Source organism: Podarcis raffonei, chromosome 14 (assembly GCF_027172205.1).
Source record: "Podarcis raffonei isolate rPodRaf1 chromosome 14, rPodRaf1.pri, whole genome shotgun sequence".
Classification (NCBI taxonomy): Eukaryota; Metazoa; Chordata; class Lepidosauria; order Squamata; family Lacertidae; genus Podarcis; species Podarcis raffonei.
Genome location: NC_070615.1, coordinates 9,138,664 through 9,160,875, shown reverse-complemented (window position 1 = coordinate 9,160,875; position 22,212 = coordinate 9,138,664). Strand labels below are relative to the sequence as shown.

At 44.1% G+C, this 22,212-nt stretch overlaps 1 protein-coding gene across 1 annotated transcript in view; it reads right to left on the bottom strand.

Annotated features, from left to right (window-relative positions):
- The window catches only part of TBC1D21 (TBC1 domain family member 21), a 31,596-nt gene extending 14,478 nt beyond the window's left edge, over positions 1-17,118 (bottom strand). The window contains exons 1-4 of the mRNA XM_053364657.1: positions 16,866-17,118; positions 12,273-12,380; positions 6,941-7,044; positions 5,844-5,938 (exon numbers count right to left, since the gene is read on the bottom strand). Of these exons, the coding sequence (XP_053220632.1) occupies positions 5,844-5,938; positions 6,941-7,044; positions 12,273-12,380; positions 16,866-16,958 (400 nt within the window). The 5' untranslated portion in view covers positions 16,959-17,118. The remainder of the gene's footprint in view (positions 1-5,843; positions 5,939-6,940; positions 7,045-12,272; positions 12,381-16,865) is intronic.
- Between the last annotated feature and the right edge of the window lie 5,094 nt (positions 17,119-22,212).

Sequence of the window (22,212 nt, the reverse complement as noted above, 5' to 3'; positions counted from 1 at the left end):
GCCAGTGAGCCAGGCAGTACATTCACTTGCTGATTGGTCTCACAGCATGCATTAAAACATCTCATTTGCACATTAGTATCTCCTCTTTCTCCTTCTAATTCATTCCAACAGTCTCCTTTTAATCTTTGGATCTTTTCATGAATGTCACCTACTGTTAATTTCAGTAATGGCCCCAGGGTATTTTGTTTTTTGTTTGTGGGGTAGGGCAAGCTTCTCTCAGTGCCCCCCTTTTTTTAGTGCCCTCTCTGCTGTTGCAATTGCTCAGGAGGCTCCCAGATTGACAATGGACCCAAGTGAGGTGTGGGTCTTGGTAGGTTCCATACACCTCCAACTCCAAATGCCCATATATTGACTAGGTTTTAGTACATTCTCCAGTCATTATGCACAATCCCCAACCAGGGCTTGCATATATTGACTGAATTTTGTTCCTCATCTGGCCATTATGCATGACCTCCAACAGGCTTTGGGGAATGACACATCTCAACTGCATTTTGTGCATTCTCTGGGTAATGTGCACACTCTTCAGCCAGTATGCACAGTCTAAGAAACTTGGCCTTTTCTATTTCTTCTTCAGAAGTGTGAAATTTGTACTCCCTAAACTGCATCTAGCCCACTGCACAATCTGTGTCTCAGTCAGCTGAGGGACTGCAGGGAGAATCTGGCCTTAGGTCCCCCACCTCTGGACTGTTGCACTGAGAAGGAGCAGCAGAACTGATGGGACTGCCTCTGCCTCTGCTGACATGGGCTACTCTGGACCCACCAGCACAATGTCAAAGGCAGAATCATAGGAGTTCTACACGATGGTGCAGAGATCTTAGTCAAGTGGCATGCCTACTCATGTTCAGCTGAAACGAAAACATACCTTTTGAAATTAACAAATAAACTTTACTTTGAAAAATAAAAACTAGCTCTTCCTCCTCCTTTCATGTGCACCACAAAGCATCCCCTCATCCCCAGGGCTGGATTTAGGTTTGATGAGGCCCTAAGCTACTGAAGGTAATGGGGCCCTTTATATGTCCAGCTGTCTTTTGTCAACAACAAATTGTCGCTGTTTTTGTGTGTTGAATATATCCTATACGGTCATTGATGGACCTAATAGGTATCTAAAGCCATTTGCACATAACAAAATATGTATTTTATCAAAGTAATTGTTGAACTGAAATACAATAAAGAAGAAGTGTATTAATAGTGGAATACAATTAAGAAGAAGTATATTAATAGTGAAATAATTATTAAGCTCTAACTTAAAATGATTTTTTATTCATAACAAACTTAATAATGCAAACACATGCAACCAGTCCATGCAGAATGTAGGCACCCTATATACAGAAATGAGCAAAGCAGTGATATTTTAGGGAGCAGGCTAGCAGGCGGGGCCCATTACTTGCATCACAGGCACCTACACAACACAAAACACTGTTGCTGTATGTAGGTTTTACTTTATTTGTTTTTATCTTATATTTTGGAAATGTACATCCAGGTTTTTCCCCCGTTAAATTTTTATGGGCCCCCAAGAGAGTCGGGCCCTAAGCTATAGCTTGTTTAGCTTATACGTAAATCTGGCACTGCTCATCCCCACAGACTGCTCTCCATGAAAGGTGTTGAGTAGAGCTCTGATAGAGACAGAGCCATGAGACAGAGATAGATTTAGGGAGAAGAAAAAGGCTGGAATGGATCTGCGGCTACTGCAACCAGAAGTCCTTCTCCCTTACTGCTACGGTTGAAGCTGATCGCCCTACTGCCACTTCCAGTGACAGACACAGGCAAAAGCTGCAGATTCATTCCAGATCCATTCCAGCTGGGTTGCAACTCTCTACTCCCTCCTCACCATGATTCCCAGTTAGTCAGTTTGATTAAAAAAAAACACACATTAGTGCATGGCTATGTTATGTATGTTATGTATGTTGGGACGCGGGTGGTGCTATGGTTTAAACCACAGAGCCTAGGACTTGCCAATCAGAAGGTTAGCAGTTCAAATCCCCACGAGGGGTGAGCTCCCATTGCTCGGTCCCTGCTCCTGCCCACCTAGCAGTTCAAAAACACATCAAAGTGCAAGTAGATAAATAGGTACCTCTCCGGCGGGAAGGTAAACGGTGTTTCCGTGTGCTGCTCTGGTTTGCCAGAAGCGGCTTAGTCATGCTGGCCACATGACCCAGAAAAACTGTCTGCAGACAAACGTCAGCTCCCTCGGTCAATAAAGCAAGATGAGCGCCGCAATCCCAGAGTCAGCCACGACTGGACCTAATGGTCAGGGGTCCCTTTACCTTTATATGTTAGCAACCAATAGAGTTGCTGTCTTTCTCAGAAGAGCAAGAGAAGTGAAAACCGCTCATTTATGTATGCTAATTCATCCACACATCTAGAGGTTAAAGAGTTCATAGTCAAGTGAAGAAACTGATTGTAAAAAGGGGGAGATCTAAAATAAAAGGCAGTGAGGCGATTTAAAACAAGACAGGAAATTTCAAAAATCTAATGGTGAAGGTGAGATGTCTTGAAACCCCGAGTGCCCTTGAAGTGCGCATCGTTGAGGAACTGCTATCTAACACGTTATCTTTTTCTATAAAAGTGGGAAATGATTTCATTTTAGACCAATTCCTGGGAGAACGAAGGGCAGTAATAAAGGGGAACATTTCCCTGGGTATGTGACCTGCTTAAGGAATCCTCTGCCGAGATGGAATATCTATTACCTCTGAAGGTCCCGCCTGGGTCCCACCTAAGCTGTAAATCTTTCTCTAGGCTCCCTTGGCCAGATTTATGACCATTACATTGATTTGTAACATTAATTCTGCGGTATCGTTTAATATTCTTTTTGTTATACAAGTGGGAGACGCTTGCATGGGAATCTGAATATAATCATAATAATCACTTATGTGCTGCCTTCCTGTCATTTGTGAGAAAATATACTCTTTGGTGCTTTTGTGGCCTTGGACTTTGGGAACATCATTTTCTAACTCTGACCCCACCTGCACTATGCATTTAAAGCAGTACCATACCAATTTAAAGAGTCATGGCTTACCCCAACGAAGCCTGGGAGCTGAGAGTTGTAAGGAGACCCCTATTTCCATTACAGAGATACAATTCCCTGGGAAGAGGGGATTGACTGTCAAACGACACTGAGAAATGTAGTTTCAGCACCCTGAACTAACTGCAGTTCCCAGGGTTTATTGGGGCGGGGGGAGCCATGCTTGTTTAAAGTGGTATAATACTGCTTTAAATGCACAGTGTAGGTGGAGCCTCCCTCTTATCTCACATATGTGTGCATTAAAAAGGTAAAGGTAAAGGGGCCCCTGACCGTTAGGTCCAGTCGTGGACGACTCTGGGGTTGCGGCGCTCATCTTGCTTTACTGGCCGAGGGAGCTGGCATACAGCTTCCGGGTCATGTGGCCAGCATGACTAAGCTGCTTCTGGCGAACCAGAGCAGTGCACAGAAACACCGTTTACCTTCCCGCCGGAGTGGTACCTATTTATCTACTTGCACTTTGACATGGAGCTCACCCCATCGATCGGCAAGCCCTAGGATCAGTGCTTTAGACCACAGTGCCACCCGCGTTCCTTATGTGTGCATTACATTTGTATAATTACATTTTGTTAACCCTTTCCTGCCCCTTAACAAGCTCAGGGTGCTCTATTTCAGGTATGGGCAAGCGAAACAGCCTTATGCACACAAAACAATGAAGGAGAATTAGCCCAAAAGTGACAGAGAAAAGAAACAAAGCCACACTGCTGATACTCATGTGCGAAATATCATTTGAGCAGCAGCCACATGTTTTGAACACTGTAGATTTGGAGTTAAGAATAGGACTGGGATAAATTGTGTTCGCTGAGCCCGTATTTTATACAGTCTGTATATGATGTTTGTTTGTTAATGTGAGGTGTGATATGCCTAATAAAGGATTTTGAATTTGAATTTGAACACTGTAGGAACACAGCAAGTTGTGTTATACTGAGTCAGATCATTGCTCCATCTAGCTCAGTAATGACTTCAGCAACCGGTAGCAGGGGTCTCTCTCAGCCCCACTGAGATTGACCCTGGGACCTTCTGCAAGACACAATCGCTCCTTTGCAAATTTGGCAATACTATATTTGTATTAAAGTATTTGTAGCAGAGCTCCAATGATTTAAGGTATTGGGGAACACTGGTCTTCAACTAGTTGGTCACGTCTGATCAAAGGTGGGTCACATCAGGAGCTCAACCACCAGGCAAAGATAGGGTGAAGGTTTCAGAAAGGAGTCCTGGGTCTGAAAAGGTTGAACATACCTGTTTTAGAAGAACCATACTGGATGAACAAGATACAATTTGGAAAAATCAAACAATTGGCTTTAGGGGGATCTACAGCTGCCAGCTACAAGAAATTATCCATTTTGTTTCTGATGAAGTATGAAATTGGATGCAATCCAGCAGATCTCATGTAATATTTGAAGTGTTTGAAACCATCATTCATGTGTGTGTGTGTGTATGTTCATGTCATATGTAGTCTTAAACTGTTCTTTGTAAATCACTTTTTATGCTTATCAATTGCTTCTTGAGATTCCTGTGACCTTACTTCTTGTATTCTCAAACTTATTCACAATTTTTAAAAATTGTTTTTATCTAAACAGATTTTTATTTCAAAATTTCATTTCAATAACCCAGTCCAGAGGAGTGGCTAAGCCAAACAATGGCTAAGCCATGGCCGTTTGGACAATGTGCTAAGCCAAACTGTGGGTTAGCGCATAAAAAGGCAATGGGAGGACTCGAGAAACAGCAACTTAGTCATAACTCTGGGAGAACACACATTCGTACTAAGCCATGAAAACTAAGACAAAGTGTGTTCCTGTGGTGATGGAAACCACTGAATCTGCAATGAAGATGACTTCACCATGAACACAGAAAGGATTCTCTTCTCTCCATAGTTTTGCAGTGGTGTGCTGATGGTGAAAAGAATTATCAGACCACTCAGAGGTAATGGTGATTCAGTAACACAATTCTTCACTACTAATAGGGCTGTAATCCTGTAGAAACGAGGTCTCTTTTCAAGTCAGAGACATCCAGTCATGGTGGTGGTGGTGAGCCTGTGGCCCTCCAGATGTTGTCAGACTCCAAACCCGTCAGTCCCAGCCAGCATGGCCAATGGTTAGGGATGTGAGTTGCACTGCAAAACATCGAGATGGCCCCATGGCAGCTGCCCCAGGATTAGGTGGTTGGAGGTGGCCAGAGATACTTTCCAATTTAACAGACCTTTCTTAGAAAGCTTTCAAAACAAAGACAAGGGTAAATAAAAGCATGTTTATGCTAGACCTGCAAGAGATGTGGCTGGGGAAGGGCCATAGTTCAGTGGTAGAATCTGTACTTTGTCTAGGGGTCAGTCTCCAGCAGCTCCAGTTAGAAAGGTTCAGATAGCAGGTCATGAGAAAGACCTCTGCCAAAGAGTTGCTGCCAGTCAAATAACATCATCATCATCATCATCATCATCATCATCATCATCATCATCAATTTATTATCTATACCCCGCCCATCTGGCTGGGTTTCCCCAGCCACTCTGGGCAGCTCCCAGAATATTAAAAACACGATAAAACATTGGGCTAAATTTGGGGTAGGCAAAGGATGCCTGCCATATCTTGCTGACCACAACTCCCATCATCCCTGACTATTGGCTGAGGCTGATGGGATTTGGAGTTCAACAACATCTGGATTGTAGAGCATCATGTTCATTACCCCCAGCCTAGATGGAGCAATGGTTTAACCTAGGATCAGTCAGTTTCCTAATGCCCATTGATTGCATTTAAGCCACCTAGTTAAAACCCAGATACCATTTATTGTGAAAGCTCCCTTCATTTTGACCGCTGCCTTCCTGACTACTCACTGATGATGTTTCGCACCTCCATGAAATCCCTGTGCTCAGTCTCCAGGAGAGGTTGGATCTTTTCACACATGTTGCACAAAGATTCGTAACTTTTCCTGCAAGGAAGGGAGGAAATAGTCACTGCACAGAACAGAATATAAGCCAGTGCCCTCTGGTGAACCCCTCCTCTGTTTGAATTTCCTACACTGCCCAGACTGAAGTGATGTTGTGGGGGCATTGTGGGGATATTAAAAAGGCTGCCACTATCAGCCAGACCTGCAGCTGGGACTTCTGCCACTGCCTTGGTGAATTAAGTGCTGCCACTGGACTTGCTTGTTCCTTCATCTGTTTTCCCAAGACACACTTCTTTGGCCTCCTGTGGGCAAAGGCAGCAGCAGGGGCAGAACAGGAAGCTGGACGACCATCATAGGTGCATCTCTTTCCCCCAGTGCCTTAAAACTTTTAAAAGCAGACACATTCCTCCCCTGTACAAAGGTCTGCCAAACTGAATGCAACACTCCTTAGGAAAGGAGTCAAGCTGGATGCATTAGTTGAGATTGCTGCATTGCAGGCAGTTGTATTGCAGGGCCCCTTCCAACTTCACAATTGTACGATTCTGTGATTCTAACTCAAAATGCTCTCCAATTTTAATGTTCACGGGATATTTTGGATTTTCGTTGATGTGAAGTTCTTTTGAGGACTGCCCCAAGCTCATATGTGCAGCAGTGGCTGGTGTCCATTGGTTGGTGGGGCAGAAGGCAGGGAGACCAATGGTAAGTGGAGCCAGATCCAAGGAGAGGCAGAGCCACACCCTGATTGGCTGTAGGTAAGAAGACAGGCTGGTGGGCGTGGCTGAGGGAGGAGTCAGACATTGCTCCATTTGCCCTAATGGACCAATCTGTGCTACGTGTGTGTGTGTGTGTGTGTGTGTGTGTGGTGGGGGAGAACAGACCTGTTTCATGTTCTTACTGTCATCTAAGACAGGACTCTATACAAGAAGTTTATAGTCTCCTTCCAGGGAGGAGACAACAGCCACAGGAAGCTCCTGCCTCCACCCAGCCACAACTAAGTCTAGTGCCATCTAGTGACTAAACTGTATATTGACATTATCCACATACCGCCTCATGCTGTCAACTGTCAGTCTCTCGTCACAGGAACTCCTCCAGGAGTAATAACCTGTGAGAAACTTCCATGCTTCTGATCTCACAGAGGGATCCAAACCCTGCAACAATAACAAAAGGAGGGGGTGAGGCCAAAAAAAGGTGTGTCAGGTAGCTTACTCATCCATCTCCCCCACCCCCCACCAACAACAAGGGTCTATAGCAGGCATCCCCAAACTCAGCCCTCCTGGTGTTTTGGGACTACAACTCCCATCATCCCTAGCTAACAGGACCGGTGGCCAGGGTTGATGGGAATTGTAGTCCCAAAACATCTGGAGGGCCGAGTTTGGGGTGCCTGGTCTATAGTCTGGGCAAGAAGTGAAAGGCTATGTAAGAGGCTGAATCCTGATAAGACAGAGGTGCTGTGGCTGAGGTAGTTCCTGTGTCCAAAAATTAGGTGGATGACCTTTCCTGGGAGGGCTTGCATTCCCCCTGAAGGAAACAGCTTCATAGTCTGAGACTACAGCTGGATCCCCCCATTTCACTGGGATGAAATGTCAGAGAATTCCAACGAAAACAGAAACAGGAGCAGAAATTGTCAGTGTTCATTTCTTGTCCTTTATTTGGAATATAAATCAACCCAGCCAATACACTGGGTATTCACTGTTGTTGCATTTAGTCTGCAAATGATTACATCCTGCCCAACCTTTGCTTTGTGTTTCCTTTGCGCTGGCATGAATGAGTTGGAATAATAAAATAACAATGTAAATTACGTCGTGTAAATTGCACCATAGCAGACGGTGAAAAAATAACGTCCTTTCCAGTGAGAGGTGAACTGCAGTGGAATGGAAACAGTGCTGCATGTACTGAATAAAGGGTGGAATGGAAAATGATGCCTTCTTGCATCCATACCCTCAACGGCTTAGCTGTGTTTTGATGCCGGCAGAAACTCACCAATAGAATACTTTCACCCAAAGCCAAATTAAAAGCGCTAGAGAATAATTAAACTTGAGTAAGCAATCAGTGGCAATCAAACTGCTTTTCCAGGTAGAAAAGCAACAAGTTCAGAGGTTGAGAATAAGCACTCTCCAAGTCCCAAAGACAGATGCTGTGGTTTAGATGAGAAGGGAAAAGCATGCAGATGTGGAATAACTTGCCAATTTTGATAAAATTACACGAGAGACAAATGGGATCTGCCAAGGTCATGGCACTGGCTAAATTTATCAAGGCAAAGACTAACATTTATGACACACTGTGGAGCTCTTGAGGGGGGAGAGAGAACATTTTCACAGCTCTCTTCAGAAGTGCTAGGTTTCCCTGGGTTCATCTGGGCTTTGGTGGCTGTCTCTTTCCCTCCAATGAAGGTGGAAAAGCACTTCTCACCGACTGAAGAAACAACTTTAGAACATGTAGACTGCTTGAAAAACCCCTTGCATGATGGGTGAAACTAATTTGCCAAAGACGTGATAGGGAGATGCAAAATGTTCAAGCTTTTCATCGGATTAATTGGCAGATGGATTGGTTGGAGATTACACTGCTGGATCTCCCATCGTTCCTGGCCATTGGCTTATGCTGGCTGGACTTTATGGGAGCTGACGTCCAACAACATGTAGAAAGCACTTACTTGGAAGCACATCTCACTGTCTTTAATGTGAATTATTTCAAGGCAATGTGTAGAGGGTTGGATTGCAAAGGTTTTGACCACACCTAGGGTTCTCCAGATGCTGTTGTATTTCAGCCCCATGAGCCACAACCAGGGGTCACGGGCAGAGATGAGGGGAGCTGAAGGAGTTCAACAACCATCCATGGTTCTCTCTCTCTCTCTCTCTCTCTCTCTCTCTCTCTCTCTCTCTCTAATTTTTATTATCTTTTCTGTTTTACAATCTAAAATACCCATTTAAACATCCTTAAAATATCAATGGCTTCCCTTCTTCTCTTTCCATGGTTCATTTTACATATCTTAAATCCCTGCATATTTTACAAAAACTAAACCATTCAATATTCCATTACAGTGGTACCTCTGGTTAAGAACTTAATTAGTTCTGGAGGTCCATTCTTAACCTGAAACTGTTCTTAACCTGAGGTACCACTTTAGCTAATGGGGCCTCCCGCTGCCGCTGCACTGCCGCTGCACGATTTCTGTTCTCATCCTGAAGCAAAGTTCTTAACCCGAGATACTATTTCTGGGTTAGCAGAGTCTGTAACCTGAAGCATCTGTAACCTGAAGCGTCTGTAACCTAAGGTACCACTGTATTACATTCATCAAAACTTATTTACACTTACATTAAATTATCTTAATGCTGCCAACATTTTCAGGTGTACACAATTTCCCCCCATGTATTCAATAAACATTTTCTAATCTTCTCTAAACGTATGTTCTTCTTGTTCTCTTATTCTTTATGTTAAGTTTGCAAGTTGTGCATATTCTGTCAGCTTAAGTTGCTACTTTTCTTTGGTTGGGACCCCGCTCGATTTTCATCGAGGACAAGACTCATGCTGTTTAAAACATTTGTCTGTATGATGATTTCTCATATTTTCAAAGTTTAGACCAGGGGTCAGCAAACCTTTTCAGCAGGGGGCCAATCCACTATCCCTCAGACCTTGTGGGGTGCCGGACTATATTTTGAAAAAATAATAAGGAACGAATTCCTATGCCCCACAAATAACCCAGAGATGCATTTTAAATAAAAGCACACATTCTACTCATATAAAAACACTAGGCAGGCCCCACAAATAACCCAGAGATGCATTTTAAATAAAAGGACACATTCTACTCATATAAAAACACTAGGCAGGCCCCACAAATAACCCAGAGATGCATTTTAAATAAAAGCACACATTCTACTCATGTAAAAACACACTGATTGGCGGATCATCTGCGGGCCGGATTTAGAAGGCGATTGGGCCGCATCCAGCCCCCGGGCCTTAGTTTGCCTACCCATGGTTTAGACTATGAGTGCCATAGTTTATGTAGGCAAAACGGTATCACCCATGAACAAGAGGGAAATATCTATGGGCTTCAGGAAACCAAGGGCTTTTTTGAAGTAGAAAGAAACATTACTGTGCCAGGGGGAACATAAGGGGAGGGGAACTCCTCCTCCCAAAACTCAAGTCTAATTAGGAATGAGCATACTCAGTGGGCGAGGAATGTTGAGTGACTGTTGGGGTGGGGAAGAAAATGTGGTGGGGGGAAATGGGAGGGAATGGCAGGAATCCTAAAAAAGGACCACTCCACACGGCAACATTTTGTTGCCGCTCCCATATGTTATTTAGTTGGTTTAAAGCCTAGCTGTTTAATCCAAGTTTAATTGGTTGGCAGCTCTGCAACACTGATGATTATCATCCCCCAAGGTGGATTTCTCCAGTTCTCTCTAGGTTCTGCTGGAACGCCAGTGAACGGAAAATCCTTCTGACCCCAAACCCACATCTGCTGGGCAAGACCGCTTCCATTGCCACGAAAAGAAACTTCCCTGGAGAAGAATCCTTTTCCGAAGCTGCCGGGGCTTCCAATTACCATGGCAACCTCACCTTGGCTCTGGAGATGTGCTAAATGAGCTAGCAGAAGGAAAGTCACAAATCTTTCACATGTATTAGATGCTCATAGACAGCTTAGTCCCACTCGGCCATTCAGGGATGTAGAAACAAGGCCATCGTGTCCTTGCCCCAGTGATGCCTCTAAAAGGCTTATTTCCCCTCCTTATAGAAAAAAATCTGAAGCGATGAATCATGTAACAATCCTCCCAGGAAACCACTCCACTCTCCCATGTCAGCTTCATTATATTTTTTACCTTCGTTCTGAGTATTATTCTGAATGTTTGCAAAATAAAAATAAATAAATAAATGCAGGGCTGTAGCAGGCTATGGGGGTATTTGCGTGTGCTTTGGGAGTCTGCTTTACTGAGCACAGCTTGGTTGGTTGGTCCAAGCCTGGTTTAAAGATCAAGAACCTGAAGAAGAGAGAGTAGTACAGGCCTTGAGGTTGACTGAGCAGTCCAACAGGTAGAGATGGAGAAATCTGACAGTTTCAGTTCTCCGCGGTTCACATTTTCCCAGTCTTAAATGTTAAGAGTAATTGTTTAATTGACATTGAAATGGGAACTGTGTTTGAATGTGTATTGCTGAAGGTTTAACATGGAAAATTCCACTGAATCTAAGAAGAGCTCTCTGGGAACCTTATCAGTTACTAATAAACTGTTAATGTATCTGCTCTGCTACCTCTCACGTGGTGCTTAACTTTAGATCATGTGAGAGGGTTCTTCAGTTGCAAATTGTCATTTTGAAGAGTGTTTCTTTCTTTGAAAGCCACCAAAGACAATGGTGTGCTAATGAAGTCTCCCCTGCAGACAAAATAGCTCCAGGCTAATGGAGGTTGGGTGGAGAGACAGACCTTTGATTTAAGGTCTGTTTGGAGTTATTTCAAATTTGTAAGAAAATGAACCTGTGCTAGATATGCACATGATTCAATGGGGAGTGTGACTTTTTTTTATCCTAGCTTTCCTTCAAGAAAGTCAACACTGTGTACATGGTTCCCCCCTTTATCCTCCTCCTAACAGCCCTCTGTGGGTGGCTGAGAGAATGTGACGGGGCCAAGGTCACCCAGTGAGAGCTTCATTGCTGAGTGGGGATTTCAACCCAGGCCTTCCTGGCTGTAGTTCAACATGCTAACTGATGCCCCATATTGACCAGAGTAAAAACACCATCAGCATTGCAAGGGAACATTTAAAGGGTGGATCTAATATTGCATGTAAAAAATGGCAAATGATAGCAACAAGCATGAGAGTGGAAACTGCCTCAGTCTGTATACATTGCACATACGAAACTGCCGTCTTGTATCTTTATTTATTTAGAAGATTTATAAACTACTTAGGTAAAGGGGGACCCCTGACCATTAGGTCCAGTCGTGGCCGACTCTGGGGTTGCAGCGCTCATCTTGCTTTACTGGCCGAGGGAGCTGGCATACAGCTTCCGGGTCATGTGGCCAGCATGACTAAGCCGCTTCTGGCGAACCAGGGCAGCGCACAGAAATGCTGTTTACCTTCCCGCTGGAGCGGTACCAATTTATCTATTTGCACTTTGATGTGCTTTCGAACTGCTAGGTTGGCAGGAGCAGGGACCGAGCAACGGGAGGTCACCCCATCGCGGAGATTCGAACTGCTGACCTTCTGATCGACAAGTCCTAGGCTCTGTGCTTTAACCCACAGCGCCACTCGCGTCCACTTACTTGATAAAAAAAAGGTCTCCAAGTGATGTGCAAATAAAATGAGAAATGAAACACAACTAAGCCCACAGTGCAAATAAAAAACACCACACACACACGCATTACAAGCAAAGGTTCCCAGCTACCACTCACCCTCTCCAGGATTTTGGCTGAAATGAACTCTCTTGACTTGAGTAACTGGCCGCTCTCATCAAAATAACTTTGCCATTCTGAACTGTCAATTGGCAATTTCTTCATACTCTGGAAACAAAGTCAAAGGATTGCTGTTCACCAGGATGCAATGCAAAAGGACTTCAGGATATCCCACCCCATGGTGTGGATACCAAACAGGTAGGGATGCGGATATTGGGAGAAGGTGTGTACAGCCACATTCTTTCTTTTTTAAAAATAATATTTTATTGAGTTTTCCAATTTAATAATCCAATAAAAACCACAGTATGACATTCCAAAATACAATACAATCAAAAAAAGAAAAGAAAAAAAGCCAAATATATTGCAGAATTATATATCCTTAGGTGACTTCCCATGCCCTGAATTTCACGGAATGCTAATAATCTAATATCACATTGCATTTCTTAATTAGTCTTAATTAGTCAATAAACCATTCCATTGTTAATCCTCCACCTAGTTTTCATTTAAGTTTGCAGCCACTGGTCTATTCAAACTTTCGTCTTCATAGTTCTGGTGAAATATTTTCCCCTAATATTGTCCGCTTCCAGCAATTCCGTTTTTGGTTTCTGCCAACCGGAGCCATAATACACCAGCTGTCCAGAATACCCCTCCATAGTCTCGCACCATCTCCCAACATACTGGTATTTCTGCAAGGACAAAGTAACTCCAATCCAATATTTTTTCCTTCCTTCCTTTGAGGAAACAGCAGCAGTGTTCTTTTCAAACCCACTTGCGTGTTTCAAATCGTTGCCTTTCGGGGGAGGTTTACCCAGGAAAACGGCAAATACATATATATCAAAAGAGAATAAAAAAGGCTCACCTTCCCCTGGGGTGTACAGCCACCTTCTAATCATACAATTAAAGTGCTATGATGCCACTTTAAAAAGTCACAGCTTCCGACAAATAAATCTGAGAGATGCGGTTTAAGGGTGTTGAGAGTCGTCAGGAGACTCCCCATAGTCTTGCACAGAGCTACAGTTCCCAGAGTGGGTGAGCAATGCCAGAGGTAGCTCTGTGTGGGGAATAGGGGTCATTGTGGGAAATTAAAATGGCAGCTCCCCATTGTTCCTAGCATTTCAATTTCTTGCAGTGCCTTGGAGCAATGCTACATTGGGGACACTGCAGAATTAAAATGGTATTTCACCACCCAGGGTTAATTCATGGTCCCACATGTTGCCATTGCCTGAGGATGCCACTGGGAGGTACTGGCACTGAAGACAGCAATTATATGTCACGGAAAGAAGGGTTGGAACAAAAATTCTTAGTATGAGAAGGATGTTAAGAGAGTGTGAAGTATTAGAAGGTGTGCTGCATTGGTGGCCATGTGTCCTACTTAACAGAGGACAGTTATCTGTGTGAAAGAGTTCTCTATTTGTTTTGCAGCTGTTGTATTGCAATTTTTTAAATTATTGATTCAGTGCATTAAAACCCAAATATAAATAAATAAATGGTTTCCAACAGACTGAGATAAACACAATTAAAAGACATGACCTGGCATTTATATCCTTTTCAGAAGGAATGTTAAATTAACAAATATTCAAACACACACAGGCATTTTATGCCCATTTGTTTTTAGCACTTGCTTTTATCAGTATTTTTTATTTTAATGAATATTTGAATTGTTCTTTGTAAACTGCTTAGAGGCTTTCTGTGGAGTATGTGGCATAGGCTTCTGTTAAATAAAACCATATCAAACTAGGGCAGGTAAAATACAGATTTAAAACCTACAGTGTAAAACCTGACAGGGGACTTACTGTACTTATTCAGCTATAACTTGTGTAGATGCATATAAAATTCACAAATGCAAATTGTATGCCAATTTGTGTCCACTTTTTGTGGCAATTCATATGTGGCTACACAAACCATTCTTGCCTTGAGCATTGCTTTAAATCCTTCCACAGGGTGATCCTCACCATTCATTGACTGATCTACTGGTATTGCAAAAGCTTTCAGCGTTCCAAATGGGCCGTGTCATTTTCTACAGTGTACTGCAAAACTGTCAAAGAAAAAGTTTGCTGTGGAGTCAAATAATAGCCTCAAATATATTTTATTCCCCATGTGGTTTAATGTCTATATGAAGCCTCTGAGTGGAGTTATCCAGAGTTTGGGAGTATGTTGTCAGTAGTGTGCTGATGACACACAACTCGGCTTCTCCATTACATCTGCAGGTGAGGCAGTAGATGTCCTGGACTGCTGTCTTGCCTCAGGTAGTGGACTGAATGAGAGCCAACAAACTGAAACTCCATTCAAATAAGACAGAGGCACTGTTAGTAGGTGGTTCCTTAGACCGGATTGTCAGGGACTGGGCAGAGGAGGAATGGCAGACCTGACCCTTCCAGGGAGGAGAAGGATGAAGACAGTATAGATTGACAACAGGGGTTTGAGGTAGCTCAGAGGGAGATGAGGGGGAAAGTTGGGAAATCATGGGAGAGCCAGAACAAAACCCAGCTCACACGTTGTCATTAGAAAGCATCCCAGACCCTCCATCTCCCAGAACTTGGCGAGCCTTAAAAGTAGGAGAGCAAAGAGCTCAAAGGCAGAGGGCATGTAGCAGCACCCGTAGAGGAGATGGTGAGAATGACGAACAAGGAAGTGGGGGAGAAGACAGGTGGAGATTCATTCGGGACAACGCCATTATCCAAGAGGCTGGGTTCTATAGCCTCTCCCTGTAAGACTGAAATAAAAAAGGGTGGTAATAAATTTTTCCTTGTCTTTATACTTTCCTGGGCAACCATCCGGAAGCCGCTGACAGCATCCCAACAAGATGGATGGTAGGTTTCCTGCTCTTGAGGGGGTTACACTCCCTCTTAAGGAGAAGGTACATATCTTGAGTGTGGCCCTGGATCCAATACTGTCACTAGAGGCCCAAGTGGCCTCAGTGGCATGGAGTGCCTTCTGTCAGCTTCAGCTGGTGGCCCAGCTACGCCCCTATCTGGACAGAGATAGCCTAACCTTTGTGGCCTACGCTCTGGTAACCTCTAGGTTGTATTACTGCAGTGTGCTATATGTGGGGCTGCCTCTGAGGATGGTTCAGAAACTGCAGCTGCTGCAAATTTTGACAGCCAGGTTGCTCAACAGAGCAACATGGTTTGAACATATCACACTGATCCTGGCCTGACTGCATTGGCTGCCAATTAGTTTCCAGGCCCAATTCAAGGAGCCGGTGCTACTATAAAGGCTTACATGGCTCAGGACCTCAATACCTTAAGGACTGCCTCTTTCTATATGAACTAACCAGGACCCTGCGCTTGTCATCCAAGATTTGGAGGGTGACAGCACGAGAATGGGCCTTTTCTGTGTTGGCTGCCCATCTATGGAATGCTCTCCCCAGAGAGGCTGTTCTGGTGCCATAATTACCTCTTTTTAGGTGCCAGGTGAAAACATTCCTCTTTACCCAGCTCTTCAGCCATTAAATAATCTATGGCTTGTTAAATGTGGTGTGGAGGGCCTGTTGTTGTTGTTGTTGTTGTTGTTGTTGTTGTTGTTGTTATTATTATTGTTGTTGTTGTTGTTGTTATTATTATTATTATTATTATTATTATTATTATTATTATTATTGTATTATGCTGTATTATGTGTATTATGCTTTTATTATGCTGTATAAATTATGAACTTAATTTTGTACACTCCGCTGGGATGTTTGGATAAAGAATGGTATATCAATCAATCAATCAATCAATCAAAAAAACAAACAAAAAACAATTAAAATGTTTATATGATAGCTCTGAGGTTTTATTACAATCAAATAGTATATAAATGTTATGTGCATATATATCTCTTCTCACTTCCTTCTCAAATTGTACATTTTCCAATTGGGACACCTGAGCTGGGATATTTGTACTTAGGTTTAGTTACAAGCTTCAAGACTGAATGTGTAATTAGTTACAAACAACCTGATGAGAGGGACTGAGGAAATAAAATCAATGACATCGGGCAGAGGGGGCCATTTAAGCAAATCTCATCAGAATCACAGAAGCTCTGTGGCCTATGGAATTGAAAAAGAAATTATGGGATTTTCAAGGCACAGGAATCTCTTCGGGTCGAAAAATCATTGACGGGGAAATTGAGAGCTGGCCAAAGTCTGCTAGGGGAAAATGCTACATTTATACCTACTGATAACTTGATAGCCTTGGGTATTTGCAAGGCTTCCCATGATGACAATGCAAATCCAACAGGTGAGCACACAAATAGAAGGGGGGGGGTGTCAACGCCAAACAGGAAGCCCTTGCTGGCACCATCACCATTACATATACTTGCACTGAGTGAGAATGCTGGTCCATTTGGCTTATTATGGTTTACACCATGGGTAGACAACATCTTGCTGGGCATCACTGGCCAATGGCCAGGGAAGTTTCTCTTGATGTTTACCCAAAATATGCTTCCCTGCCATTCCCACCCCTTGGTTCCATCTGCCGCACCACAGAACACAGCTTGATCCATCTTCTTGCATGACACCCCTTCAGATATTTGAAGACAGTTATCATGCCTTATCCTGATTTTCCCTTCACCAGCTCTTCCAATTGGTCCTCATTATGCTAATGAAGGGGAACTCACCAGTAGAGTTGAGATAGAAGCCCTGAGTCCTACAATATTTTCTTCAGAGGACGTTGGGCCTTCAACCTTTTCTGCAGAAACCCCTTTCTGCATTGTCCCACAAAAATTGTCTTATATCACTCCAAACCAAACAGATCTGAATTCCCTTTATACTTCTTAGAGAAGCCAAAGGCTCCCTTGATCTTCTCCTCTGTCTTTCCATCAAACGAATGAGACTCATGGAGATGAAGTCAACTGTTTTCTCCTGCAGAACTGAAAGTGGTTACCATAGTAGCATGAGGTCACAGAGGCATGAGGTCACTGGATGAAGAAAGGATTTGCAGAATGGATGTTCTCTCAAGGGGCAAGGGCATTTGGAGATACTTAGTGTGAGAGATGTTTCTATATTTCTAGAACGGGGTTGGGAAACCTGTGGCCTGATGTTGCTTGACTTCAGCTCTCACCATCCCTGACCACTGACTATGTTGGCTGGGGCTAATGGGAAATGGAGTCTAATAACACCTGGATGGCCACAGGTTATCCATCTCTGCTCTAGAAAATGGGCAGAAGTGGCTTACTGGTGGGATGAAGTGGGTCACGGTCCTTAAGACAAACTAGCTGGTGTAACATCAACCCTACCTCCACCAGGGGCAAAGCCTTCTGCAGGCTTGCTTTACCTGGTTGATGGTGACTGATGCTTTTGCACATGCAGAGAGTGTGTATCTTGGGCATGTTGAGTTGTACAAGTGGGCCCTGCAACAAAATGTTAGAGGGTTCCTGTCCCAGCTTGTCATGTCATCTTCCAAGATTCCCTCCCCCCAACACACACACAGCATTGCATGGCAACCAAGAATGCTCAGTCTTCATGAATCTGCTATCTTTCATTTCTTTCAATGGAGTGCCCTTTAGGTTTTCTCTCCTAAAATTGTTTCCATACTTCTGCAAACATTGAGGCTCCACACCCTACAATCACACAGATTTGGTTTGTAGCCTTTTGCTTTTCAGTTTCACCCACAATCCTCTTGCCACTCTTCACCTGAGTATATTTTAGAATCCTGTCTTTGCTCTGAGATCAGGTTCATTGCTGCTGGATCCTTGCGAGTCTCCTGGATGTAGGTATCAATAGATATTCCAGCAGATATGCACGTGTGAGAGGCAGTATGCCGCTGAATAGTAGTTGCTGAGAATAGCAGCCACTGCACTCAGGTTCTGATCACATGCCTCCCACTAGCACCTGGTTGGCCACTAGATGGGCCATTGGCTTAATCCAGCAGAGTCATCTTATGTTCTTATGGATCATAGAATAGTCTATAGTAACTCGCTTCCTTTGGAAACTGGTAAAAATGGCAACATGGGTAAGTACAGATTGTGTGTGAGTTGTGGTCCACACATCCCTATTTGGGTGCCCTTTGGTTGCCACGTCTATTGAGGATACTGACACAAAGGTAAATGTTAATACTTTGCAAAAGGGATTCAAGTGCAAAGCAGGAAATTTAGATTCGTGCAATTGAAGTCTTGTTGGCGCTGTGGGTTAAACCACAGAGGCTAGGACTTGCTGATCAGAAGGTCGTGGTTCGAATCCCTGCGATGGTGTGAGCTCCCGTTGCTTGGTCCCAGCTCCTGCCAACCTAGCAGTTCGAAAGCATGTCAAAGTGCAAGTAGATAAATAGGTACCGCTCTGGCGGGAAGGTAAACGGCCTTTCCATGCGCTGCTCTGGTTCACCAGAAGCGGCTTAGTTATGCTGGCCACATGACCCGGAAGCTGTACGCCGGCTCCCTTGGCCAATAAAGCAAAATGAGCGCCACAACCCCAGAGTCAGCCACGACTGGACCTAATGGTCAGGGGTCCCTTTACCTTTACCTCATCCAAGCACAACCAACTTTTTGTGTGTCAGGGACTGGGCAGAGGAGGAATGGTGGAGACCACCTCCCCAGCCTGACCCTTCAAGAGAAGAAGAAGACATTTCAGAATTACAGCAGGGGTTTGAGGGAGATCACAGCTCAGAGGCAGATGAGGGAGAAAGCAGGGAAACAATGGGACAGGAAGAGGAGGAGGAGGAGGAGGAGGAAGCACCTGGAGGGCAACAGCTGATAGACACAGTGTCTTTAGAAAGCATTCCAGACCCTCCATCCCCCAGAACCCATCAAGCATTGAAGGAGAGCAAAGAGCTCAAAGGCAGAAGGAACTTTTCAGCACCTATATCGATGACGCATGAGGAAGTGGGAGAGACAGGAGGGTGGAGACTCACTCAGGACAACACCATTATTCCAAGAGGCTGCATTCCCAAGCCTCTCTCTGTGAATATTGAATAAAGAGCAGATGCCAAGGGCTTTTCCTTGTCTTATCTGCTCCTGGCAACCTGCTGTGGGGGTTGGATCCTCTGCTGCCTGACACTGTGGTTAGGGGAGCCATGGGGAAGTGCTTCGAGGAGTACAGAAGGAATGATAGGTATTTATACAGGTAGATGCATAAATAGTAAGGTAAAGGTACCCCTGCCCGTACGGGCCAGTCGTGTCCGACTCTAGGGTTGTGCGCCCATCTCACTTAAGAGGCCGGGGGCCAGCGCTGTCCGGAGACACTTCCGGGTCACGTGGCCAGCGTGGCGAAGCTGCTCTGGCAAGCCAGCACCAGCGCAGCATACGGAAACACCGTTTACCTTCCTGCTATAAAGCGGTACCTATTTATCTACTTGCACTTAAGAGTGCTTTCGAACTGCTAGGTGGGCAGGAGCTGGGACCGAATGACGGGAGCTCACCTCACCACGGGGATTCGAACCGCTGACCATACGATTGGCAAGTCCTAGGCGCTGAGGTTTTACCCACAGCGCCACCCGCGTCCTCTGCGATGCATAAATACCCACAAGCAAATCAGGATGAGTGTATAATGAAGCAGAATGAATGCTCAATAAAGGCAGGATATAATGTAACTTATGCATAAACTTCGTGGAAGCAAATTAGGATGATTGCTCAATAAATGCTCATAAATGAAATAAATAATAAGTGGTTCATTTGAGGGAGCCCTAAAAGGAGGCTGATAATGGTTCATTGATGCTTACGGATGCATCTGATGGGACACAAACCCATCAGATTAGATTATGATGCCATCACCAGTGAAGCTTTTAGGGCTTCAAGAAGCTTCAGTGGTGAAGTTTTGCTGATACCCTTGCCATAGAAGCTGAAAGAAATTGCAAATGGGTTGGAAGAGTATGAAATGAAGAGGAAATGAAGAAGAAAAGAGGAAAAACAGCAGAAGCAGAGGACCTCTTTAAACTCTGGAGACAGTTAATGGAGACGGCAGTGTTGCTTGTTGGTTAATTACCTGCCCTGAAAGTGATACACTAGAAAATGAATTTTTAATGGAAAAATAATGCACTTTGCTAGTAATGTTCATTTCAAGAAAGCAAAATGGGAGAGGATACTAGACCTCCACAGGCTCCACTGGCGCTTCGATCACTGGGTTGCAAACAATATGGGGGGGACGGGACGATGATGAAGAAACAGAAATTAGCAATATGCTTGCTGATTTAGGCAAGGGAAAACATCAATGAAATCATGGTGATAGCTCATTGTCCTCTAATTGAGTTGGGTCATTTGTCCATCTAGCTCAGTACTCTATTCATTTGACTAACAGCAGCACTCTAGGGTTTTCAGTCCTGCCTGGATATGCCAGGGATTGAATTTGGGACCATCTTCACCCCAAACACATGCTCTACCCTTTCCAATAGGTCTTCAGTCTTCTTTCTAAAACTAAACACCCAATTTGCTCCCAAAGGTCTCCCTTCAGTTTTCCACCAGGAACCCTGATGTCATATAGTCACTGGGAATTCTCTGAATAGTCAAATATTTGACGTGAATATATCCCAAATGCTCAATATCAGATGTACAACGAGCTTTCATTTGAGGTTGATATATGACTTGAAGGGCAATTAGGACCTGCCTGTCTTTGATAGCAGACATGAAATAGCATTTAATGCTCAGGTTTGATCCACACAATGGTATGGACACTATTTGATGGTTGGTGGGATGTCAGACTTCATAAACAGCACCTGACAAAATCAGAGTAGACAGCTGTCAGCTAAATGCAAAGCACTTCATTTAAGACTTTCCAGATCATCTTTGGAGAGACCTGTTGGGACAAGGGGGAAAATCACAGAGATTAATAAACTTGTGGCGGCTTGCAATTGGCTATGACTTCCTAATGTAGGTACAGTGGTACCTCAGCTTAAGTATTTAATTCGTTCCGGACTTCCGGGTTGGCGCCTCCGGCAATGGCGGAGCTCCTCCGATCGGGAGGGACTTGCTCCGTGAAAAGCAGGGTCTAACCGCCACGGCGAAGGCGGAGACCCATAGAAATCACAGGCGGGAGAAGCCTGTGAACTTGGGATTCGGCTGGCACATTTTGCGCCTCCCCTACTCGTGGGGAAACCCTGTTTTGGGGATCCGGAGCGACGTGGGGTGAGTGGCGCGGTGCTTTGAATCGACTGCTTCTTTCACGGAGTGAAGCCGCATTGCTGCTGCCGGAGAGCACTGACTTTTTCCTGTGGACAATTGGACCTTAAACAACTACCCGTGAGTAGACTGGAAAATTTGGATCTTCAAATATTTTAATTTGGCAACGAAGCGGGAAGGCTCTAAACAGGAAGTCCGCCTTCCGCTTTTGTAAACAGACTGAAGCAAAGACGTTACAAACTAAAGTCTCTGAAAGTTTTTGATAAAGGATTAAAATTCCATCAGTTAAAAATACAAACCCCCCTTGGAAGCAGGAGAAGAGGGGGGAAGTTGTGAACCTAGTGAGAACCTGCAGGAGAGAGTGAAAAGCAAACTACCACTGCTCTGAACCTGGGAACGGTCTGCTTGATGACGTTTGGGGAAGGTTCATTGACAGAACGGATTTGACAGTTACTTAAAATTGGAAAGATACTGTTTCCATTGATCTCTTCTGAGTTTATCAAAGGGAGGAAAAAAATAACTGAAAATCGAAACTGTTTCTGTGCTTGAAAGAATTGATACAAGTTGAGACTGTTTCCCTCTAGAGGGAGCATATGAAACTGTTACAGGAGTGTAACAGGGTAAGCTCCAGCTGCAAGATAAAGTTTCTGAGAATCAGAGATTGACCTTGGACTATTCAAAATGCTGATAGGAGAAGGTATTGTGACTGTATTATATAAGATAAACCATTCACTTGAACAGCTGCATAAAAAGGCAGATGACATGATTTCCAAAATTGACAGCTGGGAACAGAAAGTGACCAATTTGAATCAAAAAGCAAGCAACAATACAGAAATAATTCAGGACTTGGAACAGGAATATACCTTGGTAGGACAAATGGTGGAGGAAAAGGAGAAAGATGCCGTTGCGAAACCTAAGG